The following is a 26010-nucleotide window of genomic DNA, read 5'->3' as shown; positions in this document are numbered from 1 at the left end:
GATCAAGCAAAGCTTTACTGGGAGCTCTCAACTATATATTACTCCGTTCTCAAATATAAGTCTTTCTAGAAATTCCTACAAGTGACTACATTCGGAACAAAATGAGTGAATCTACGTTCTAAAATATGTCTATATACATCCGTTTGTTGTAGTCCATTTAAAATGTATAAAAAGAATTATATTTAGGAACGGAGGGAGTAAAACATAAACCATGTAATTGGTACTCCCTCAGTTCCATAATAAATGTGACGGATGGAGTAGCATGCATTACGGTCGTTCTCCAGTTGATTCAGTAGTGAATCTAGCGAGCTTTCTGTGCAGCAGTTTCTTTTTATCCTTTTTGGCAGCAAATGGACTTCATTAACTAGCAAGCAGGGTTGCGTCATGAACCAAGACTGGTACTACAAGAAAATCTGGTGGATCCTGTAGCCAGGAACTGCTCCTGTTTGCCCCCTACCTCTCAGCTGATCACAAATGGAAAGCAGAATCAACATTCAGCTTGGTAGACCTTGCCAGAGCTTATGTGCCACTGTTAGTGAGCGTCCTTGTAGCTTTCCTGCTCGTTTCTTGTTAGTTGTAACCGCCTGACTGATCATTGCTCGGCGGGTGCATTTCAATAGTCCGCAACACGCATCAACATTTTCCTCCACTTTACCTGCATCGGCAGAACCTTCAAAATCACTGCTACTCTCCATCTTGAAGTTCTGTCACAAAAAGGGGGAAACCTGAAAGAAAGGTGGAAAACATGTGGCCCTGGGCCATGTAAGCTACACCGGCGAGAAGGGCAAGTGAAGGCCAAGTCATTCGAAAGGCAAAGTGCATGATTGTTTGTCAAACATCAGGATTAGTAGTAATTATAGCAGACTAAGTATCTAGACTCTAGAGTGATGTTTGAGACACTGAATGCAGGCATGCAACTAAATTTCAATCACTGAAATATCTACCCCGGCATAAGTATGAGGCGCCTGATATCTACTACTAGATGATACCCTGTGCGTTGTTACTGGAAAGGGTTGCAATATATTTCAATGATATTCAGTTGTCTTAGCACTGCATATATGAAGAATCATCCTCACCAATGTTGAAGTAACACATTATCTATAGAAGTTGTCTATGAAAGGGAGCTATGTTCCGTCAGGAACTTGGAATCGATACAAATAACCTCCATGATTAATTTGAACCTGCATTAATGGCAAAATGGCCATCTTTAAATTGCAACTATGTATGACAAAAAATGTGGAATGGACTTAATAACTGCAATCATATGTATCTGATGGAAATATTATAACAAAACTAAGTGAAATGTTTTTTTAGTCAAACTAACTGAATCTTGTTTCGGCTGTGAAACATGACGTATCGCAAAGCATGGGAACAACTGTGCTAAACACTAAATTTTCACAGAGCATCTCCAACAAATTAGTGGAAAAAATCATCAATTTAGTTATGGCGTCTCACTAACAAATGATGGATGAGTTACCTTTGTCATATCAGACAGATAACTATCCTTGACCATCAGTGTTAATTGCATCTGAAGTGCTTGGGAAGTGTTCCCTCTGCATGGATACAAACCAATCATAAATTTAGTTGTGAAACCAATAGTAGATCAAGAAATTATAGGGTGTGAACATGGTGCGGACAACAAACAAATCACTAAAATTCAAAGCTAACCTCGGCTTCGTAACTGGTTCTTCTTGGATAAGCAAACAACTGAGTGTATATATTGATTTCTATTGCCACACTCTGCAAAGAATAAATAAGTGTAAGAAAAGTCGCCTAATGGAAAATAGCGTGCATTTTGCTAGTAGATGAAGGGAACAAAGAAAAACAATATCGCATACATGAATGATCACAAAATAGATGGGCGCAAAATAATTTATTATGCCTTCTCCATATGGGCAGGATGCAGCATACAAGAAGAAATGTATACAAATGCAAAACCAAGATCTCTTAGGGCAATTAACAACAATATGTCAAACTATTAATAGAGAAAAGGAAGCACATATATGTACTGCATGAATAACGTATTCATGAAATAGCAGGTAAATTCTAAAATATTTAAGATATGCAGATGTTCAATTATGATGCTTCTATATCTATCATAAACTTTGCAAAGGCATAACAATCGACGGATTGAAGTTGTGGCACTTACATAATAACCTGTTGGGAAGAGCACTTGTGTCCTAAGCTTGTTCAATGGAGCAATTTCCAAACATGTATACTATTAGAAACATCATAGTTCTAAAGTCAGAGGAAGGGAACGGCACATCAGTCAATATAACGCAAAATAACTGGCAACAAAGGCAGTAAAGTGGAAAGGTCTAATTGTGAACGAGACAAAATTAAGTCTTGGTAGGCATCTTGCCATTACACAAAGCTTGTTCAATGGAGCAATTTGCAAACTTGTATACTATTAGAAACATCATAGTTCTAAAGTCGGAGGAAGGGAACGGCACATCAGTCAATATAACGCAAAATAATTGGCAGCAAAGGCAATAAAGTGGAAAGGTCTAATTGTGAACAAAACAAAATTAAGTCTTGGCTGCTTGCGGTATTTCCTCAGCGCCTTCATCAGGTGTGATAATTGTGAACCAAGTTTACGACATTCTAATGCTATCTTGGTATCCATAGCCCATGAAATTCTTTGTTCATAACGCCAGCCATTTCCTGCATGTTATGATCATGCAAGAATTAGTTTTACTATGAGAGTAAAATGTAAGTAACAACAAATGCTTCGGGGGAGCAAAGTTTTTTGAAGTATAGCTGATGCTTTATACTTATATGTGCAGATCTCATTTTATGTAGATGACACTTTGAAGATAGTCACCATTACGGTGTAGATCTCACAGCAATAGGGAACATAATCTGGCTTTTACCAGTAGATGTTCATATTCCTATTACCTTGTGTCACATCACATTTTAGAAAATCACTTTGAAGGTAGTCATCTGTCAAATGACTAGATGTAGACCTCACGGCAATAGTGGATAGTCGGCGATTTGATGTAGTAGATCACACTGTTACCTTTTGATTGCTAATAAAATATTTGAGGTGGTCACATCGATTCGCAAGTTTGGGAGAGCACTCGAAGATAGTCATTTTACCAAAAGAAAATAAAAAGGCAAAATGTAGATCTTTCAGCAATGAGGATAATCTGCAAAATGCAGAGGATGCCTCAATTACCTTGTGGTCCCAAACTTTGAATTGTAAAATAATAATATTGTTGTACTTAAGAATTACATGTTCTAAAAAGATGTTGAGCAATCATATAGAATATGTATACATGGTCTGAAACTTTATTCTAGACAATACATGGTCTAAAATATGAACTTACAATACAGTACACAGCTGAACATAATTTAAAGACAAACCAGAGGTTCTAAACACAATAAAATAACACCTCTGAAATAAATAGAACGGGCTACTCTGCAATATACGGGTAATATGGGCTCTTTTCTGATGAAACGCCACAAGCACCAGCAGCCTCCTTTTTTTCGGTTATTGACCTGCAGGCCGAAGTAACCTGGGCTGAGGCCCTTTAGGCCATTCGGCCCACATGTCTGTTCGGGTGAGAGGAGGGGCGAGTTGGGCTGGCCCAACACCGACAGAAGAAGGGCACGGGCGAGGGTTTCCCCTTCTCGCTGCCACTCCTGATCCCCTCTCTGTTCGACCGGGTGCCATGCACTGCCGCTCACCAACCCTCCCCTGCCGGTGTCGTGTCGTCTTCAAAGGGGCCAGGGTGGGCCCTACGCTGCACCACGGCCTCCTCCGCTGCTGCTCGCCCCAAGGGCGCCGGTGAGGCCAAGGGCGTCCAGCGACCACGTGCCCCGAAGGGTTGCACGGTGCTGCTCCATGGCCGTGCCGAGGTGGCGCAAGATCTAGCGGGCTTCCGGTGGTGGCGTGGGAGGTAGAGGCGGCGCCGGAGGAGGTGGTGTCGCCGGTGATGGAGGTGGTGCCGTCGTCGACGAGCCCTCGCCTTCCACTTCGACGTCTTCAACCTTGATGGCCATCTTCAAGTCGGGGATGACAGTGTAGCCACCGGTTTCCGCTGCTGCCAGCGTCGGGAACGGAAGATCCGGGACGGGGCCGTATCCAGGAGGAAGTGCTCCGGCAGTTCGTCTGTCGGCGTCAGCGACGGCAGCCGTGGAGGCGGCGGTGGAGCGCCCACACACTTTCGGCATGGTCTAAAACCGTGCTCACGAGGACAGAGGCAGCGGCGCAAGGTCGCAGTTGAAATTCTCCTCTTCTCCCAGAAACAGTGCTGACGAACCTGCAAGCAGCCAATCCATCGGATGGATGGGAAAAGACGATGGTGGAGTTGCCGGTATGACGTGGTTGACGGCGATAGCCGGAGCCAATGGCCCGGCATGGTGCAGTGCAAGTACGTCGTGGTTGACAGCCACAACCGGAGCAGAAGGACCAACCTGGTGCACCATTGGTTCATGCCCACGGAGTGGGTGGGTTGCCGTGGCGTGCATACCCACGCACGGCGACGGTTCTGGCGACGAGTGCCACTGCTTGGACCAGGAGCATGACGGCGACATGCAGCATTGCGGTGGCGCTGGGTGCGAAGAAAGCGACGACTTTCTTTCTAGATGAAGGGGCAAAAGCAAAAGCTAGTGACGGCAGGTCCTTTCCTGACATGATTCTTACCTTTCTCCTTTCTTCCCCGTGATGTCAGTCTCGGCAAAGATAGTGTGATAACGTGTGAAAAGTAAAAGTGAATGATTGAACTCTTGTGATTCTTTATTGACTCCAAACTATTTATACAAGAGACAATTACAAGTTTGTCAAAGTAATTCTAACCGAAAGTAGTGGTTGCTAAAGTGTGAGACAAAATGGCTGCAATTAGAAGTTGGTAATATGTGAGAGAGATTACAACTACTAATACCATGTGCTAATTAGGAACTGACATAGTAATCCCTATTCGTAACAGGTATTAACATGTGCTAATTAGGAACTGACATTGTAATCCCTAACTGTCATTAGCAGTTGTAATCTCTCTCACATATTAGCAACTGCAATTGTCATTTTGTCTCACACTCTAGCAACCGATTCTTGCGGTTAGATTTCCTCTCACAATATTGTAACCGGCTCGGGTATAAATAGTTTGGAATCAATGAGAATCAATTACTTGTAGCAATCACTTTTACTTTCTACACGTTATCAGTAAATGCTCTGTCCAAAGAGCAATCACGGGAAAGAGAGGAAAAAGGTGAGAACCATGGCAGGAAAGGACCTGTCGTCACTGGCTTTTGCTTTTGCCCGCTTCATCCAGAAGAAAGTCGTCACATTCCTCGCATCCAGCGCCACCGTAATGTTGCACGTCGCCATCATGCTCCTGGTCCAAGCAGTGGCTCTCGTCGCCGCATTTTCGCCAGAACCGTCGCCGTGCATGGGTATGCACGCCACGGCAACCCACCCCCTTCATGGGCATGAACCAAGGGTGCAGCAGGCTGGTCCTTCCGCTCCGGCCGCGGCTGTCAACCACGACGTACCTGCATTGTGCAATGCCAGGCCTTCGTCTCTGGCCATCGCCGTCGACCACGTCGTATCAGCAACTCCATCTGCTTTTGCCATCCATCTGATGGATTGGCTGCTTGCAGGTCCGTCAGCACCGTTTCTGGGAGAAGAGGAGAACTTCAACTACGACCTTGCGCCACCGCATCTGCCCCCGTACTGCCTGGAGCACGGTTTTGGACCATGCCCAAAGTGTGCCGGCACTCAACAACCGCCTCCACGGCTGCCGTCGCTGACGCCAACGGACGAACTGTCAGAGCACTTCCTCCCTCCTGGATACGGGCCCGTCCTGGATCTTTCGTCCCCGACGCCGGCAGCAACGAAAACCAGCGGCTACACCATCATCTCCTACCTGAACATGGCCATCAAGGTTGAAGACATGGAGGTGGAAGACGAGGGCTCGTCGACGACGCCACCACCTCCAACACCGGCAACACTACCTCCTTCAGCGCCGCCTCTACCTCCTACGCCACCGCTAGAAGCCCGACAGATCTTGCGCCGCTTCGTCGCGACCAGGGAGCAGCAACGCGTAGCCGTCCGGGGCGCGTGGTCATTGGACGCCCTCGACCTCACCGGCGCCCCCAAGGCGAGCAACAGTGGAGGAGGCTGTGGTGCAGCGCGGGGCCCGCCCCGCCCCCCTTGAAGATGGCATGACATAGGCAGGGAGGGCCGACGAGCAGCAGTGCTTGGCACACGGCCGAACATAGAGGGGACCGGGAGTGGTGGCAACCAGGGGAAACCCTCGCCCGTGCCCTCCCTATCCCTCCTTCTGTCAGTGTTGGGCCAATCCAACTCGCACCTCTCTCACCCAAACTGGCCTACAGGCCAATAACCAAAAAAATAAAAGGTTGTTGGTGTTGTGGCTTTTCATCAGAATGAGCCCATGGTATCCGTACATTGCAGAGTAGACCGGTCTATTTATTTCAGAGTGATATTTTATTGTATTTAGAACCTCTGTTTATCTGTAAATTATATTCAGTCATGTATAGTATTGTAAGTTGATATTTTTAGACCATGTATTGTCTAGAATAAGTTTCAGACTATGTATAACATATTCTATATGATTGCTTCAACATCTTTTTAGAATATGTAATTCTTAAGAACAACAATTTTTATTTACAATTCAAAGTGTGCTATCATAAGGTAAGTGAGGCATCTACTGCACTTTGCAGATTGTTCTCATTGCTGAAAGATTTACATTTTGCCTTTTTCTTTTGTTTTGGCAAAATGACTATCTTCGAGTGCTCTCCCTAACTTGCGAATTGATGTGACTACCTCAAATATTTTACTAACAATGTGATCTACTGCATCAAATTGCAGACTATCCACTATTGCTCTGAGGTCTACATCTAGTCATTTGACAAATGATTATCTTCAAAGTGATTTTCTAAAATATAGTGACACAAGGTAATAGAAATATGAACATCTACTGGTAAAAGCCAGATTATGTTCTCTATTGTTGTGAGATCTACACCGTAACGGCGACTATATTCAAAGTGTCATCTACATTAAAAAAAAGAGGTCTGCACATATAAGTATAAAAGCATCAGCTATACTTCAAAACTTTGCTCCTCCAAAGAATTTATAGTTACTTATATTTTACTCTCATAGTAAAACTAATTCATGCATGATCATAACATGCAGGAAATGGTTGGCGTCATGAATAGAGAATTTCATGAACTTAAGCTAGATGGTAGTAATTATTTATCATGGGCTATGGATACCAAGATAACATTAGAATGTCGTAAACTTGGTTCCACAATTATCACACCTGCTGAAGGCACTGAGGAAATACCACAAGCAGCCAAATATGCAGCATCAAGTTTTATAAGGCGTTAACTCCATCGAAATTTTAAAACAAAATATTTAATGGAGGAAGACCACTTGCTTTATGGAACTCTCTCAAGGAGAGATATGACCAACAAAGAGCAGTTATGCTGCGAGAAGTCCAAAGAGAATGATCCCTCATAAGGCTCCAAGATTTCAAATCCATGGCAGTTATAACTCTGCAGTTCAAAAGGTTAACTCTAAACTAAGGTTTTGCAATCAAGCAATTTCCAAACCAGATCTTATTGAGAAGACCTTCTGCACTTTCCACCCCTCGATGAGTGCTACAACGGTAGTACTGTGAACAAAAATACAAAAAGTATTCTGAGCTCATATACACTTTACTTCAGGCCAAGAAACATGATGAGCTTCTCAAGAAGAATCATCAGCCACACCCAGCGGGGCTCGCTAACACTTAGTTTACCAAAATGTATGGGGGCAACTAAAAGAATTTCAAGAAATTCAACAGAAAGTGGGAAAGGAACAACAAGCATAAAATCTTTGGTCAATCTAAAGGTAAAGGTCAGTTCAAGAAAGATGAACAAAATACCAACTCCGAGATTTGTCGAAGGTGTGGATGTGCTAACCATCGTACTAGCAATTGCCGTACTCCCAAGCATCTAGCGGATTTATACCTCAAATTCACCGGGAAAGGCAAACAAGTCCATGGAAAAGTTGAAGCTCACTTCAACGCTTTACAACAAGAAGAGAACCTTGAAACTAGCACTTCTCAAAGCGCTCCTCGGGAAACAAGGCAGAAGGATGAAAATTTTCTTGATGTCGGCAACATGATGGTGGAATACACCCAAGACACATATGAAGATCTAATATAATCTCCACATCACTTATTTGATATTATTAGCTATTTTATATTGTAATGATGGATGTTCTAATATATATAACTCTAAGTAGAATAAAGTCCTACGGACCAATCATATTATGTAATTCAGACATAATGTCGTATTTATATTTGTAACTGTAATATGAATACTTTGTATGTATTATATGTGAGTAATATGAATAAAATTTCATCCTAAAATATTCTCTCACTCTTTATAGACTTTATGGGAAGACAATCCAATGGAAGAACTACGTTCGTTGGACAGTTGTATCACTAACACAATACTAAGGGAAACAAAATATTTCCAAACTCTAACTAAGAGAATAGGAAATATTATGACCATCACCGGTCGCAAACTCGCAATGCATCAATTATTGGTTCAGGACGAGCCACACTCATTCTACCTATGGGTACTATCATTTTTATTGAGGATGCACTCTTGTATCCTGAATCTACACGTACCCTTCTAAGTTTCAAAGACATCCGATCAAATAATTTCCATCTGGCAACAATCTCTGGGAATAATACTAAATATTTGCTTTTAACAAAAAGCAATGGGTCTGAAAAACCAATTCTTCAGAAATTCTCCTCACTTTCATCTGGATTGTATTACAGTTATATAAAACCCATACCACATGTTGCGTAAAAAATAATTTTTCACCCCCGGCCGCAAGCAGCCAGCCACAGGCAGCCACTTAACTTCGCGCCAGCTCGGCACGGGCGCTCTGCCTCCACGGCCAAGGCCAAGAACGCCGCGCCGCCCACCGCCGAACGCCGCACGCAGGTTCAGATGCTGCGCACATTGGGCATCATCGGAATCGACCAGGCGATCACACCAGAAGCGATGCGTGCTTATGATGCCGTGTTCGCCGCACCGATCCCCAACACCGTCCTTGCGGCCATCGCGGCGCTCGTCGGACGAGAGCTCCCTGCCGATCTTTCCAAAGCGCCTATCACCACTGTGATCGCTGGCAGCCCGATCGAGGCTTAACCACGCGCCTGCTCCTCCCGCGTCAATCATTTCTTTATGGATCACGGCCCAAAAATCATCATTTGGAACGTGCGCGGTTTAAACGCTCGTGCTAGGCGTACCGCCGTCCCTTCGCTGATTGTATCCACGGACGCGTCTATCGTCTGCCTCCAGGAAACTAAGATGGAGTTTATCTACTTGTCTACTGTCCTCGAGACCCTGGGCTTGGACTTTGATGACTATACCTACCTGCCTGCGATCGGCACCCGCGGCGGCATCTTGCTGGCTTGGAAGCGACACGAGGTGACCATCACCAACCCTGAGTTCACCACGAACACGCTGTCCGCCCAGGTTTCGTGCCCCTCCGGCGTGCCCATCCCTTGGTGGCTCACCATCGTCTACAGTCCGCAACATGACCACGACAAGATCACGTTCCTCCAGGAAATCCGCGATGTCCACGCCAGCTGTGATGGCCCTTGGATGCTATGCGGAGATTTCAACCTTATCTATCGCGACGAGGATAAGAACAATGGGAACCTCAACCGACACATGATGGGGCGCTTCCACCGTGTCATCAACGACCTTGCTCTCAAGGAAGTCTACCTCAACGGTCGACGATACACCTGGTCGAATGAGCAGACCCCCCTGACCTTGGTTCACCTCGATCGCGTCCTCCGCACTACTGATTGGGAAGAGCAACACGGCGAATGCCACCTCCGATGCTTGGCCTCGGTCGTCTCTGATCATAGCCCTCTCTACCTTGACTGCTCACCCCTACCCTCCGCGCAACGGCGCTTCCGCTTCGAGGACTATTGGGCACGCATCGCCGGCTTCCAAGACGTAGTTGCGGCCGCCTGGAACTCGGTTGACGACGTCGACCCCTTCCGCCGCATCGTGCGGCGCATGCAGGCCACAGCGCGCAGACTCACGAGCTGGAGCGCACACATTGTGGGTAACATCCGAGACCAGTTAGCGATCTCTCGCGAGCTGCTGCTACGCTTCGACTCTGCCCAGGAGCTCCAGCAGCTGACGCCCCACGAGGACTGGCTCCGCAGGCAGATCAAGCTCTCCTACCTCAGCCTCGCTTCGCTGGAACGCACCCTGGCTCGACAGCGCGTGCGTATTGCGGCCCTCAAGGACGGCGATGCGAACACGTCCTTCCATCGCCAATGCACCTACCGCAAGCAGAAGAACCGGATTCACACCCTGATGGTTGATGGCGCCGTGCTGACTGATCCCGACGACATGGCCGCGGCGACCTTCGCGCACTTCGACTCCCTTCTTGGGACTGATAGAACCCGTGATTGCGCCCTCGACCTTCAGCACCTCATCGAGCCTGCCAACCTTGATGCTCTCTTCACCGAAGACGAGATTTGGCAAGCGGTGAAGCGCTTGCCAGCGCGCAAGGCACCCGGACCGGATGGCTTCACCGCGGAGTTCCTGCGCTCCTGCTGGCCTGTCGTCAAACACGACCTCGTCTGCGTCTTCCAGCAGCTCTACGTGCTTCGGGGACGCGGATTCAGCTGCCTAAACCAGGCGCTGCTTACGCTGATCCCCAAGCGCGCCAACGCGGCCAGCCTGGGCGACTATAGGCCGATCAGCCTAATCCACCTCGTGGCCAAGATCTTTGCGAAGGTGTTGTCCCTTCACCTTGCGCCCAAGTTGAACGACCTGGTCAGCCCCATCCAGAACGCATTCATCCCCGGACGCAACCTCCACGACAATTTCATGCTGGTGCGGCAATCGGCACAGCTACTTCACCATCTGGGCGCCCCGCGCATCCTCCTGAAGCTCGACCTTGCACGGGCCTTCGACTCCATGTCATGGTCGTTCCTCTTCGAGACTCTGCGCCGCTACGGGTTTAGCGATCGCTTCCCTGGCTGGATCACTATACTCCTGTCCTCCGCGAGCACCAAGATCCTCCTGAATGGGATTCCAGGACCGGCGATCTAGCACCGCTGTGGGCTGCGCCAAGGCGATCCTGTCTTGCCGCAGCTCTTCGTGCTTGCCGTCGACACGCTGGGACGCCTCTTTCACCGTGTTGCCGAGCTCAACGTCCTGCAACAGCTACACCCTCGCCGCGCGATCCCGATCATCTCCCTGTACACGGATGATGTCATCCTCTTCTGCCACCCCTCGGCTGGCGACACGCTCGCTGTCCGTGAGATCCTGCAGCTCTTTGGCCGAGCGTCAGGCCTATGGGTTAATTTCCAAAAGAGCACCGCCACTGCGATCCACTGCGAGGACGAGATCGGCCTGGCCGTTGCGGCCCTAGGTTGCCCGCTCGCAGAGTTCCCCATCACCTACCTGGGAATCCCCCTCACCCTTCGACGCCCAACTCCAACCCCTCGTCGACAAAACTGTCGGGAAGCTGCCCACCTGGAAAGCCCACCTCATGAACAAAGCCGGACGCCTCGCCTTTGTCAAAGCCGTGCTAAGCACGATCCCCATACACCAGCTCCTGGTGCTCGCGCCCCCAAAGAAGATCATCAAGCTCCTGGAGAAAATTCAGCGAGGATTCCTTTGGACTGGCCGCACTGAAGCACACGGTGGCAACTGCCATGTTAATTGGCGACGAGTCTGCCGCCCCACCCGCCTTGGTGGTCTCGGCATACATGACCTGGAGCGCACTGGCTTGGCCTTGCGCACCAGATGGCTTTGGCTTGCCCGCACTGATGACAACAGAGCTTGGACTGGTCTAGATCTGCAGTTCACTAGCGAGGAACGCGCCTTCTTCGCATCCACCACCATGATCATTGGCAATGGCCAGCGCGCGCTGTTCTGGGAGGACCATTGGCTCAATGGGCGCTCCATCCCGGAGATCGCGCCCCAACTGTACGCCACCATCCCCAAACACCGCCGCAAAAGCAAAACGGTGGCGGACGGCCTACAGGCGCACATATGGGCTTCAGACATCCAGGGCATCCTTAGCATCCAAGAGATTAGTCAGTACTTGCTAACTTGGCGTGCAATCGAGTCCATCACCCTCTCTTCCGAGCTAGACCGCCTGCAATGGACGTGGAACGCGTCAGGAACATACACAGCGCAGTCTGCCTACCTTGCCACTTTCCAAGGCTCGACCCACTGCCCCGCATGGAAGCTCACATGGAAGAGCTGGGCCCCCCACGCGTGAAGTTCTTTCACTGGCTCACTAACCTGGGACGTTGCTGGACAGCCGACCGCCTTGCTCGCCGTGGGCTGCCGCACCCAGCCCGCTGCCCGCTTTGCGATCAAGTGCCCGAATTGATTCATCACATGCTCCTGGCATGCCCCTTCTCCAAGTTGTTGTGGCACGAAATCCTTTCCTAGTTGCGTCTTACATGCAACGCGCCGGATGGCGAGGACTCCCTGGTCGAATGGTGGCGCCCCGCACGACAGGCCACGCCCAAACCGATGCAAAAAGGCCTCTCCACCGCGACCTTGCTGATCCCTTGGATGACCTGGAAGCATCGCAACGAATGCGTCTTTGACGCAGCAACCCCATCGGCAAACACCCTGAGCGTGAGGATCAAGGACGAAGCTGCGCTTTGGGCGACCGCGGGCGCACGAGGATTGCGTGACATCCTCTCACCAACGTGGGACGTCCATTGATTTCTCTCTCATTTTGCCTGTAACCCTACCTCTTAGGAGGTTGTAACAAACTCTCTTCCTTTTCAATACAATGAAACGCAAAAGTCTTCTGTGTTTCCTCAAAAAAGACCTTGATAAATTCAAGACTTGGCATGATCTCCTTGGTCATCCTGGCATAGGGATGATGAGAAAAATTATTGACAATTCTATTGGTCACAGCCTTCCAACTAAAAGATTCCCAAAATCATCAGATTTTGTGTGCACCGCATGTACAACTGAAAAAATAATTATAAAACCATCTTATCTTAAAGTAAAAAATGAGTCACTTAATTTCCTTGAACGCATTGAAGGAGATATATACTATCAGGACCTTTTAGGTATTTCATGGTAGTCATAGATGCATCTACTAATGGTCACACGTGTGTCTATTATCCACACAAAATCATGCCTTTGCCAAGTTAATTGCTCAATTGTTAAATTAGAGCAAATCATCCTGAAAATAGGATAAAAACAATTCGAATGGATAATGCCGCTGAATTTTCTTCACGTGCACTCAATGACTATTGCACGACTATGGGCATTCATTTAGAGCATTATGTGCCTTATGCTCATACTCAAAATGGATTGGCTAAATCTCTCATCAAAAGAGTAAAATTAATTGCTCGACCACTATTACGGAATTGTAATTTATCAACATCTTGTTGGGCACATGCGGTGTTGCACGCCACAAATCAGATACAAATCGGCCCAACTGCATATCACACAACCTCCCCACTACAACCAGTACATGGTACTCAGCCAATTTTTCCCATCTGCAAAAATTCAGTTGCGCAGCATACGTACCGATATCACCACCGCAGTGCACATCCATGGGCCCTTCACAGAATACTAGGGATCTATGTGGGTTATAATTTTCCGTTGATTATAAAAATATCTTGAGCCTCTTACAGGACCTGTTTACTGCCTGTTACGCTGATTCTATTTTTGATGAGGATAATTTCCCGGCATTAGGGGGAGAATCAAAGCACAAAGAATGTCAGGAATGTAACAGGCATTCAGTCCTTAGATCCACATACTAAAGAATCTGAAACTGAAGTTCAGAGGATTATAGATTTGCAACACATTGCAAATAACCTGCCAGATGCATTTACTGGCCATAAAGGTGACACTAAATCACATATTCCCGCTGTTAATGCACCAGAACGAGTGGAGCTACCAAGTAAAACCACTCAAACCCCAAATGAGAGTAAGAGGGGGAGAAATCTGGTTAACCGGAATATAGCTTCTCAAAAGCCTCCGCGAAAACATAGGAAATCAAATCCTCTACCAGTAAATGCAATTCAACCCCAAGTCGAAGGACACCAACTAGATGCTCAACATCTAGAAACTAGCACAAATGCGCATAGAGTCTGAAGGTATAAATGATAAAACCCCAAAAACATAACTGTTGGGACATCGGAACACCATGACTCTATTGTTGTGGGAAATCACATAGAGTCTGAAGGTATAAAGGAAATTTCCATAAACTATATACACTCATGAGAATCATACAACAGAGAGACTACAATTGTCGACATATACTTCGCCTCTAAAATTGCTGAAACCCTTCAACTGGATCCAGAACCAAAGTCCGTAAAGGAATGCCTCAAGCGCCCTGATTGGCCTAAATGGAAGGAAGCAATTGAGGCAGAACTGCACTTGCTCAACAAAGAAAAGTATTTTCCTCAGTAATACCTACTCCTCAGAATGTCTTCCCCGTGGAAGCAAAATAGGTTTTTGTTCGAAAAAAGGAATGGAAACAATGAGGTGGTGAGATACAAAGCGAGACTTGTAGCACAAGGGTTCACGCAGAGACCCGAAATCGATGACAATGATACATACTCTCCTGTCATGAGTGGAATAACGTTTGATACTTAATACCTTTGGCGGTACAAATGAATTTCTCTATGCAGTTAATGGACGTAATGACTGCGTACTTATATGGGTAGAATGTGGTATAACCGATTGAGTGAGTTCCTTATTCATAAAGGTTACTCAAATAATGATGATTGCCCTTGTGTATTTATAAAGAAGTCCTCACATGGATTTTGTACCATCTCTGTGTACATTGATGACCTTAATATCATTGGAAGTACACCTGATATAGACAAAGAACGCAATCATCTAATGACGGAATTTGAGATGAAGGATTTGGGAAAGACCAGATTCTGCTTAGGCTTACAGCTTGAGCACCTTCCCTCAGGAATATTAGTATACCAACATGCTTATACTCAAAAGGCTTTGGAAAATTCAATATGGATAAATCATATCCATCCAAAACACCCATGGTTGTCAGATCCCTTGATATGAATAAAGATCCTTTTAGACCCCGGGATGATGACGAAGAGATATTAGGACCTGAGTTCCCGTATCTCAGTACCACTTGTGCGCTAATGTACCTTGCAAATTGCACCAGGCCTGATACTGCATTTGCGGTAAATTTACTAGCTAGACATAGTGCTGCTCCAACAAAACATCATTGGACAGGGGTGAAAAATATCCTTAGATATTTACATGGCACAAAAGATCTTGGCTTATTCTATCAGAAGAAACAAGATATGACTATGGTAGGTTATACAGACACTGGTTATCTATCTAATCCTCACAACGTCAAGTCACAGACAGGTTTCGTATTCTTACATGGTGGAACTGCTTTTTCATGGAAGTCAACAAAACACTCTCGTAGCAACTTCCACTAATCATTCTGAAATTATCGCATTATTTGAAGCATCATGAGAATGTGTATGGCTTCACAGGATGATTAACCACATTCAAACTTCATGTGGTGTTGGTTCATTAGGATCACCAACTATTATCTATGAAGACAATGCAGCTTGCATTGCTCAAATGCAAATGGGTTATATAAATAGTAATATCACAAAACACATTTCTCCCAAGGTGTTCTTTCCTCATGAATTACAGAAAGATGGAGAAATTGATATTTTGCAAACCAAATCATGTGACAATCTAGCAGATTTGTTCACAAAGTCTTTACGAAATTCAACATTCCAGAAGTGTATTCACGAAATTGGTATGAGACGTTTTCAAGATTTGCAAATTTCAGGGGGAGAAAACTCATAGAACTATAACCCATTAATTATCATCAGATAATAAATATTGTGCTCTTTTTCTTTATGAGTTTTTCCATCAGGTTTCTCATAAAAGGTTTTCAATGAGGCAATATAAACTATACCATATCGTTTTCTCCTTATGTTTTTCCCATTGGGTTTTAAAGGAGTTTTCTATGGTGTATCTATTACTCATATTTTTCCCACGGGGCTTTTGGGGGGCATTCTAAAATTGTACAAATGATTCTCAAGCTAGATGAAAAATATACAAGAAGCTCTATATGATGAAATATACAACAAGCTCTAGATGATGGATACTTCTAGAAGATGTGCGATCCAAGGGGGGTGTTAGGAATAGGGCTAGATCACGTGCTAAATTACTAATTAACAGGTGTTGATTAGGAACTGACATAGTAATCCTTAACTGCCATTAGCAGTTGTAATCTCTCTCACATATTAGCAACTGCTAATTGCAGTTGCCATTTTATCTCACACTAGCAACCGCTTCTTGCGGTTAGATTTCCTCTCACAATATTGTAACTGCCTTGTATAAATAGTTTGGAACCAATAAGAATCAATTAGTTCTTGCAATCACTTTTACTTTATACAAATGGAACGCTGCACATTAAGATATGCTGACGTGGCGGATTGCTGATGTGGATAGGCTGCATGTCGAGATAAATAGGATAGTCGGGATGAATCTCTTAGGTATATAGGATTCTTATTATTCAGTTTCTTTTACAAACTGCCAAACAGATTGGTTTTCATGGTGCGGGCTTGCATGTATCTGACAACCAATATATGAATGTAAGCTACTCTGTTTAACTTCATTTAGATTGATGAAACTTCTACGCTCCATGAAACTCTATATTGGTACTGTGAGTGTCAACTCATTTAGTCATATTTTTCTCGTGTAACTTCTGCAAATTCCCAATTAGAGCATTCATGGTAAAACAACTCTCAGGAAGGTGGGACATCTCCATGAAGGTTTTGGTAACTTCATGTTTTACACGTCTACTTTTGGAGTAAACATGCACATCTTGTGCTAAGAGTACCTAGAAAGCTAGAATGTAACAAATATAATATGAAATTTGGAGACTACTATGGAAATACCTATGAGCTATGATATAATATGAAATTTGGGATATGACAGAAGGGTTGCGGCAAGAGTTCACTATAGTATGCTACTGGCAGTCCAGCACTACCACACAACGGAAATACCAATGATACCATACTGAACAGCAAGAACCAAACTCGTTTTAGTAACCAATGTAGTACTTCAATTTGTATGAACACTCAGCAATGATAGGAAATACAGACGCACTAAACCGGATAAAATTACCTCTCTTCAGTACATTTAGCACTGGACAATGCTTGCAAGACCTTTGCATCTTCTGGAAAGTTTGACTTCCCTTGTTATAATCCCAAGCTTCTTGTCAAAGCGTCTGGTGCACAAGCATGTCAAATACTATCCTCGGATTCTGCTTTAGAGAAACTGTATGACAAATAACCTCGCTCAACCTAATCAGAAAGCTGAAACATGGCATCAGCAGCAGCAAATTATAATTGTGCAGAAAGGAAAACAGGGCTGCATTTGCACTTACTCTTCTGCTGCATTTGGTCAAGTGCCTTTATACAAGCCTGTACCAGCATAAATGGCGGAAACAATCACAATTGCCAAGTCTGTCATATATATAGCAAAATATGTGCACCAGTTTGTCTTCCAACGTTGGTGAATTTCATACACTCATGAGATCAACAAAACCATTTTACGGTACAGTGACATGCCAGGGAAAACAGCCTCAGAGTTCTGCCTGAGCATCTTTTGCAGTATCACTGTCTCAGCTGCAGGGGAGATTAAGTTTAGAGCTTTGTAATAAAATAGTAGATTGGAACCTCAATACAGGACTGACTAGCCACCAACCATTCCAAGTAAATCATCTTGCTCGGATGCACTGCCCTCTTCGTCAACCTCAGCAAAAGAAGATGAATCAGGGTCATATCCAGACAGTTTCATCTCATCAATCAAATCATGCAGCATGTCATACAGCTCCCTCGATCTCGGATGGACGTTATCTCCTACAAGGAATCCATGCATCTCATTTTGCACCTCAATCCAGCTACAGCCAGGTTCCTTCTTAAGCCTTCCGTGCTTCATTAACCTTCTTGTCCTAGAAACATCAGCCCATTTCCCTGATTCTGCATATACATTTGACAGAAGAATATAAACTGAAGAATCCTCAGGATCCAGTAGTAGAACATTGCCGGCAGCAAGTTCAGCCAACTCAACATCCCGATGGATCTTGCAAACGCTTAGGAGAGTCTTCCAGATGACTGCATCCGCTTCAAAAGGCATGGTGCCAATAAGCTTCAGAGCTTCCTGTGGTCCCTTTGACCGTCCTAGTATATCTACCATGCAAGCAAAGTGCTCCAGTTGTGGTTCCAGTTTGTAGCGGGTGGTCATCTGATGGAAGTAACAACATCCATCATCCAGCAGACCAACATGGCTGCAAGCCCGGAGCACAGCAATGAAAGTTGCATGGTTCGGAACCACATCCTCCCTTTGCATCCTATCAAACATCTTGAGTGCTTCTGCTCCTTGACCATGCAGCGCATAGCCGCATATCATAGCATTCCATGACACAAAATCCCGTTTCTGTGCCTTCTCAAACATTAGCAGTGAGTCTTGCATGTACCCACACTTGGCGTACATGTCTATAAGGGTGCTGGATATATATTCATCTACCAGCATTTCTTGCTTAATTATCTGACCATGGATCTGCTTCCCGATCTCAATGGTAGCTAGGTTAGCACAAGTGTCAAGAACTGTAGCATAGGTGAAATGATCAGGCTTAAGTCCAATATCTAACATCTGTGAGAAGATTTTCTGGGCATCCTCACTCTGTTTGTTCAGTGAAAATCCTGACATGATGGCATTCCATGAAACAAGTTCTTGCTTCCCAATTCTGTCATGGAGTTTCTGAGCATCTGTCATCATACCACATTTGCAGTACATGTCAACAACAGTGCTAGCTACAAAAGCATCTGAACCAAGTCCTGACTTGATAACCTTGTCATGTACCATCAATCCAAACTCCAAAGATTGTAAAGTTGCACAAGCCTTAAGGACACTACCATATGTGAAATCATCGGGTTCCATACCAAAGCGCAGCATCTCATTAAAATGAACTACGGTGTCCTCATAGCGCCCATTTTGCTCAAGAGCAGCAATAATAGCATTCCAAGAGATTGAATCTCGTTCCTCCATATCCTGGAAGATAAAGTACGCTTCTACCAATGCTTTGCACTTCCCATACAGATCAAGAATTGCATTTCTGACACAGATGTCCGTCTCAAAACCTGATTTCATTGCTAAGCAGTGGACTTGTAGGCCTTTTAAATACCCCTTAATCTCTGCACAAGCACTGAAGACACCCGATAAACTGACTGCATCAAAACCAATGCCTGACCTGGTCATGAACTGAAACAGTTCCAAGGCCTCATTTGCAAGCCCTGCGCGCACAAGCCCAACCATCATGGCATTGCATGTTTGTACTGTATGGCTGGGCAACCCAAAGAATGCCCTTTTAGCATCCACCAAGCTATTAGCCTTAGCATAAACATCCACAATAGCTGTCCCAACAATACGGTCAGTATTGAAGTTATGCTTTATGGCATGTGCGTGTAACTGCTTACCAGTGCTCAGACATGATTTTGCTGCGCAAGATCTAAAGACACTGGCATAAGCCGGCTGGCTCACCCCCATCCCTGACCTCTGCATCTCCATGAACAGCTCCAACCCACGAGTGTACTGCTCATTGTGAACGCACCCAGCAAGGGCTGCGCCCCACGAGACCCAGTTCCTCTCGGGCATTCCATAAAAGAAGAACAATGCGTTATCCAAACTGCTGCACTTGCCATACATGTCCACGAGAGCACTCCCAGTCCGGACATCAATATCCAATCCTGCCTTCACCGCCAGCGCGTGGATTTGAACACCGAGTGCCAAGTCATCGAGAGCACCGCACGACTTCAGAAGGACAGCAAACGTTGTCCGGTCGGAGGCAACACCAGAGCGAGCCATCTCCAGAAACAGGGCCACCGACTCGCTATGCATGCCATGCTGGCAATAGCTTGAGACCAGCGTGTTCCATGACACGACATCCGGATTCGGCATTGCATCGAACAGTGATACAGCGGTCGCTATGTCCCCGGAGTGCGAATACGCGGTGAGCATGGTGTTCCACGACACGGTGTCCCTGTGGGGCATCGCGTCGAACACCCTGCGAGCGTACGAGGCGTCCGCGCAGCGGGCGTACATCTGCAGGAGGCAGTTCGAGACGAAGGATGTCGGGAGGAACCCGGACACTAGCATGCGCGCGTGCGCGGCGCGCCCGGCGTCGAGGGCAGCGCGGCCGCCGCGGGCGCAGAACTGGAAGAGGTGGGAGAACGTAGAGTTGGCCGGAGCCGCCAACGCGGGAGGCGCCCGTGACATCGGGACTCGGGGAGAGCGCGGTGCGAGAGGTGGAGCTCATGTGCTAATGGCTGGAAGGGAGGCGTCGGGTGGAGGAGTGGTGGAACCGTGGAAGCGGCCATTGCCGCGCTGCGCCATTAGCACGAACGCGGAGAAAGAGGCTGGTCTTGTCCGATTTACCCGCTCCCGCTCAACCTCCCCGGAACGCTCTTTTATCTAAGCACGTGCTCTTATCTTACCTCGAGGTTCTACATTTTGCATAGAGTGAATTTCGGTTTTTACCCCCTATTTTGACTTTTTTGACACTAATTACCTCATTTAGCGAGATTTCATCCGTTTTACCCCATTTAGCACAAGTGCTGCCACAATTTACCCTCTTTTAAATTTTGCGTGCGTTCTGACCTACGGGTCACAATTTGTCAGGTCTAGCTGGCATGCCACGTCAACGGGTTTTTTCTGTCTATTTTTCTCCCTACTAAACTCATTTCCGGTTTGAAGTATTCTGATGGGACGATTGTACTTGATCAGCATGTCATATTACCATTGAATAAATTATAGGAGAAATTGTTATCAATATAATCTAAAATCATGTATGCTTTTCTTCAGTTATCATATATGGCCTTAAGTATGGATGGTTCTGTAGATTAGATTAAAGTGGTGTAAATATACTACTTTACAAACTCTGATGCACCTACATATCTAAATATCTAGGTAGCAAATATGTTGACTGAAGAGTATGTGTTGTTACTTGCTAGCTGTAAAGGAAGTTTGGATCTTTGTATCTTATGATGCATGCTGAAACGTGTTCGTTCACCGTATTAGAGTATATTATGATTGCAGCCACTAATTCATTTTTCTTTTTCTTGCACAAAGCGGATGGAAACGGAGATATAGAGTGTTAGGCATATTTTACATGTTCGTGGATACAAGAATCCAGAGCCAGAGATGATTGAGAGGTATTTCATTATTTATTTTGATATAAAGGAGAAGATGAAGGAATTGGGTTCCAACCCTTGGATAGCGCTAATTATCAGAAGAAGGAGGCCAACGGGAACTCCATGATTGAGTTAACAGATGATGCAGGCATGGTGAACATGCTAGAGGAACTTGATGCTTATAAGAAAATCAGTTTGAATATTAATTGGGGGAGAGCAACACAAACGAGAAGCCATGGGAGGTGAGCGTGGCGCGCGACCGACTTGGACGTTGGACGTGCCGCGAGCGACCTCCATCGGCTGAGCCAGTCAGAAGAAGCGGCGCTGCCCAGTTCAGCAGTGAAAAAAATAGCCAGGAAAAACCACTGACGTGGCATGCCAGCTGGACCCGACAATTGTGACCCACCAGTCAGAATGCTCAAAAAAATTAAACGGGATAAACTGTGGCAACATTTTTGCTAAATGGGGTAAAATGGATGAAATCTTGCTAAATGGGGTAATTAGTGTCAAAAATGTCAAAATAAGGGGTGAAAACCGGAATTCACTCTTTTGCATATGAAAAAAAAATGTGAGTATATGCTTTTTTTAAGTGAAAATGTGAGTGTATGCTGCAACATGAAAATATTCGGATTTTATCAGAGTAAGTACATGAAATACTTTTTTTAAGAACAAAGGCGCTTTAGACTAAGGCCCTTATACAACACTAACATGTCCAGCAAGCAGCAACATAAAACGAACGAACGAAGCGATACATACCCGTAGGCGGATACATAGTGGCGCAACGCTAGCCATACTATGGCGAAACAGTAAAGGCTATCGAGGTAGCAAGGGGCGGCACCGTGCCGGTGATGTCCCCTATGTTGACCGTCGCATCTCGGTGCACCTTGCTCACACCCTTGAGACGAGTTCTTGCACTCGTCCTCTATCTTGTGCCTTTGCCGGAAGCTTTCATAGCTGCAAGAAAGACATCAATTTATATAGTATATCAGCCGAATGCTTGATGAACTGTCCCTCTATCAAGGCTTTGTTTTTCGTGGTCCATAGTGACCAAGCAATTGCACCAAACCTAACTATGCAATCCGCCTATCCCTCTCGGTGGTGGATGAAACCAACCAATAAAACTCCGAGAACCCACTCGGATTCCACGAGGAGCCCGTCACCAATCGTACAACGCTCCACATGAATTGGGTCATGATGCATCAAAAAAGGATGTGATCACGATCTTCCCATTCACCACACCAAATGCATTTGCCATCGCCCGGGCCCTTCCTTTTATGTACCTGGTTCCCACTTGTGATTCTGTTATGAGCCACTTGCCACAAAAAGATTTTTATTTTGGCCGGAAGCCCTGCCTTCCATATTCCAGATAAGTCACAAGGAGTCAAGGATTTGAAGATTTCTCTATACAAGGAACCAGTGGAAAAAAGGCCGGATGGGAAAATACCCTTTGCTTGTATATACATGTGATATGAAAAAATAGATAAAAAAACTGTCAAAAGGTTCCTATTTTAAAAAAATAAACTTGACCTTCTGTTGTACTCCCTCTCTCTAAAAAAGTTTGTCCCAAGTTTGTCTCTGAAATGGATGTATTTAGCACTAACTTGGTGTTAGATATATTAATTTGAGGGACAAGCCTTTTCGTACAGAGGGAGTACTCTATAAAAAGTTTCGTGAAGAAAAAACTCCCATCGACTTCACGGCAAAAAAGAACAAATATTCAAGGACAATAGGTGTGAATAGTAACTTGTATAGTGTTGATTTTTTTTCATGGAGGATGCCATGAAAGTCATTTCTTGGCCAAACTTTTAATATGAGTACAACAGAAAGTGAGTCTATTTAAAAAAATTACCTTTTAATAGTATCTACTCTTTTTTATATAGGGTGTATATGCACCGAGAGCCAAATGTGATTGTCCGTATATCGTGCTCTTATCTTACCACAATCGAAAGGCATGGCAAAATAATATCATAAAAATCTATTCCACATATGCACACACAGATGATTTAACATGCGGCATCCCCGGGTCGGCGGGCTCCACACGAAGCACAACTTCCCACTACTTCCTTCGTCCAAAAAAGTTTGCCCTCAAACGGATGTATCTAACACTAACTTGATGCTAGATACATCCATTTGAGTAGCAAGCTTGATGCTAGATACATCCATTTGAGTAGCAAGCTTGATGCTAGATACATCCATTTGAGAGACAAGTTTTTTCGGACGGAGGGAGTACTTGACACTGTTCATCATGTTTGGACTGAGGCTGGCCCGGGGCCCGACCCATTTCTGACGCTACCCCTGATCCTCGATGTATCCAAGAAGTGAGAGCTGCAATGTTGGGTGCTTGGTCTATGCTCAATGTTGCCTCCGTTTCTTCTTGATGGACTTTGCTTTTATATTGTTGCATGTTGTGAAAAAACAAAATGAGGTTTACATATTTCATAGGATGACACAATCACAAAGGAAAAAATCTAGGGAGTTAAATTTGGGGAATGATTAGATATCTTTCTCCCTTTTTTGAGAAATAGAAATCTTTCTCCTGATAGTTGAATTTATTGGGAGTTAGGTTTTTGGAGCAGGTTTCGAGGAATTAAGTTTAGTAACTATTGGAAAATGAGACAAAAATTTCAAGAAGGGGGTTGTAGAATGGTTAGATCTGAGGTATATCATTTTAGTTAATCCTTTGATTGGTATCCAAGAAGAAGAATGTATGAAAATATGATAGAGTTGTTCTTTGTTTGGTTGTTTGGTGAGAAATTCACAAGGGTTAGCTAAGGGTAAAATAAATTATGGTGACCAAAAGTAAATCCAAAACTCGTCTGAAATTCAGGAAACTTGGCATGCTATCATGGAGCGGCATCAACATGTCGTGATGAAAATTTTGTCCCATTTAAGGCAGGTTTGGATATAAGCTTCTCACAAACCAGAGCTTCTCCCAACAAGCATGATTGTTTCGATAGGGAACGTACCACCTTTGGGGACGGGACGATATCCATTGCCTCTTATTGCTTTCAAAAATTTTCTAGTGTCAACATAGAACAACAAGAGTGGTGTGTTCAATCTTAGAATTTTCGGGGTTCGTTTGGCCTTTTTTATACATTAATTGGGTTTTCTAGGCATTTTATGTGCATAATTCAAATTTGAACTACAATCACATGCTCCAATGCACCAAAGTTGGTTGAAAAATCACAGGTGTGTCCTTGGGTGAATTTCTAGGTCCCATGCAAGAGATGGGAATTAAATTCAAACACCATGGTACTGTTGACTGCCGGCAAAACGTTGAGATGCCTGGTTTTTAAATTATAGTAAATCCAAAACTCGTCTGAAATTCATGAAACTTGGCATGCTATCATGGAGCGGCATCAACATGTCGTGGTAAAAAATTTGTCCCATTTGGGGTAGGTTCGGGTATAAGCTTCTCACAAACCAGAGCTTCTCACAACAAGCATGATGGTTTCGAAAGAGAACGTACTACCTTTGGTGACGGGACGATATTTGTTGCCTCTTATTGCTTTCAAAAAAAATTCTAGTGTCAACGTAGAACAACAGGAGTGGTGTGTTCAATCTTAAAATTTTTCGGGATTCGTTTGACCTTTTTATACATTAATTGGGTTTTCTAGGCATTTTATGTGTATAATTCAAATTTGAACTACAAGCACATGCTCCAATGCACTAAAGTTGGTTGAAAAATCACATGTGTGTCCTTGGGTGAATTTCTAGGTCCCATGCAAGAGATGGTAATGAAATTCAAACACCAGGGCACTGTTGATTGACGGAAAAACGTTGATATGCCTAGTTTTTAAATACTAGTAAATCCAAAACTCGTATAAAATTCATGAAACTTGGCATGCTATCATGGAGTGACATCAATATGCCGTGGTAAAAAATTTGTCCCATTTGGGGCAGGTTCGGGTATAAGCTTCTCACAAACCAGCACTACTGTAGGATGCTGCTAACGCGACACTACAATCAGAGACCCTTCGAGAAACTGTGTGTGATGCCATAATCGCAAACGGTGCTGTATGAAAACTGTCAGAAATGTGTAAAACATTTGCAATGGAGGGCGCATCAAACATGGTTCAGATTTTAGTTGCGTGTGCGATGAAGGGCATACGGTCCAGTTCAATTAACTATTTGCGGTGAGGAACAACAAAAGAAACGGGCAACCAGATGAAGGCCTGTGCTATACACAACATACGGTTCACTCGGATGAACTGTTTGTGATTAGGCAACACAAAAGAAACGGGCGGCCAAATGAAGGTGTGTGCGATATACAACATACGATTCACTCGTATGAACTGTTTGTGATTAGGCAAGAGAACAGAAACGGTTCAATATAACAAGATGTCTGTGATACGCGGCAAAGAGGTCTGTAATCAGAAATATGTGTGAAGACCGATAATAACGCAGATGATTGCTTCTAATAAGACGTATGTGATATGCTCTGTCAATACAACACCTATTGGCCATTGTGGGACAGGCAGTCATCCAGATACGCCATAAGGATGTGAAGAGGCATTCCTATCAGCAAGGACTAGCTGTTCCACCAGTAGCTCATGTAAGAAAACTGTCAAGTTAAGTGTGCTCGGGCTGGAGGTCCTTGTTTTTTAATTTTTTAACACATGTTAATTAAAGAAGGTCTACCACATTACTTTTTGACAATGTGCGATACGTGACATACAGTTCATCCATCCGACCTATTTGTGATGGAATAGGCCGTGTGTGTTGTGGGAAAACGCTTGCTAGTATTCAATCGTTTGGGATTGATGAATTC

At 44.9% G+C, this 26010-nt stretch overlaps 3 protein-coding genes and 1 pseudogene across 10 annotated transcripts; 2 read left to right on the top strand and 2 right to left on the bottom strand.

Annotated features, from left to right (window-relative positions):
- Nucleotides 1-20516, bottom strand: LOC125512468 (Pentatricopeptide repeat (PPR) superfamily protein). Of its 8 annotated transcripts, none has more exons than XM_048677565.2 (7): nucleotides 17435-20516; nucleotides 17173-17363; nucleotides 2150-2664; nucleotides 1669-1740; nucleotides 1478-1553; nucleotides 1077-1181; nucleotides 1-725 (listed from the first exon to the last, which is right to left on the bottom strand). In XM_048677565.2, the coding sequence occupies exon 1, from the start codon at nucleotides 20323-20325 to the stop codon at nucleotides 17743-17745; it is 2583 nt and encodes an 860-aa protein (XP_048533522.2). In that variant the 5' UTR covers nucleotides 20326-20516; the 3' UTR covers nucleotides 1-725; nucleotides 1077-1181; nucleotides 1478-1553; nucleotides 1669-1740; nucleotides 2150-2664; nucleotides 17173-17363; nucleotides 17435-17742. The 8 variants fall into 8 exon arrangements, with proteins under 8 accessions (XP_048533522.2, XP_048533564.2, XP_087377733.1 ...); XM_048677607.2 differs by lacking the exon at nucleotides 1077-1181 and having other exon boundaries at nucleotides 17435-17675; nucleotides 17755-20516; XM_087521607.1 differs by lacking the exon at nucleotides 1077-1181.
- LOC147991283 (uncharacterized) lies at nucleotides 3742-4639 on the bottom strand (annotated as a pseudogene).
- On the top strand, nucleotides 5169-6277 carry LOC147991282 (uncharacterized). Its single transcript, XM_087521652.1, has one exon. It carries the CDS (start codon nucleotides 5169-5171, stop codon nucleotides 6156-6158), a length of 990 nt encoding a protein of 329 aa, XP_087377778.1. The 3' UTR covers nucleotides 6159-6277.
- On the top strand, nucleotides 9211-10363 carry LOC147991281 (uncharacterized). The gene is made up of 2 exons (XM_087538606.1): nucleotides 9211-10208; nucleotides 10291-10363. The coding sequence occupies exons 1-2, from the start codon at nucleotides 9211-9213 to the stop codon at nucleotides 10361-10363; spliced, it is 1071 nt and encodes a 356-aa protein (XP_087394732.1).
- Nucleotides 20517-26010: the final 5494 nt, after the last annotated feature.

The sequence above is a fragment of the Triticum urartu genome, chromosome 1A (genome assembly GCF_056163025.1).
Source record: "Triticum urartu cultivar PI428250 chromosome 1A, HENAU_Tu73, whole genome shotgun sequence".
Lineage (NCBI taxonomy): Eukaryota > Viridiplantae > Streptophyta > Magnoliopsida > Poales > Poaceae > Triticum > Triticum urartu.
Note: the sequence above shows the minus strand (reverse complement) of the source record. Positions and strands in the feature narration are given on the sequence as shown.

Coding starts and splice junctions, on each gene's coding strand:
- LOC147991282 (XM_087521652.1), top strand. CDS start 5,169: ATGCTCTGTCCAAAGAGCAATCACGGGAAAGAGAGGAAAAAGGTGAGA.
- LOC147991281 (XM_087538606.1), top strand. CDS start 9,211: ATGGATCACGGCCCAAAAATCATCATTTGGAACGTGCGCGGTTTAAAC. Junction 10,209..10,290: donor CACGAGGACTGGCTCCGCAG/GCAGATCAAGCT, acceptor GCGGCCCTCAAG/GACGGCGATGCGAACACGTC.
- LOC125512468 (XM_048677565.2), bottom strand. CDS start 20,325: ATGTCACGGGCGCCTCCCGCGTTGGCGGCTCCGGCCAACTCTACGTTC.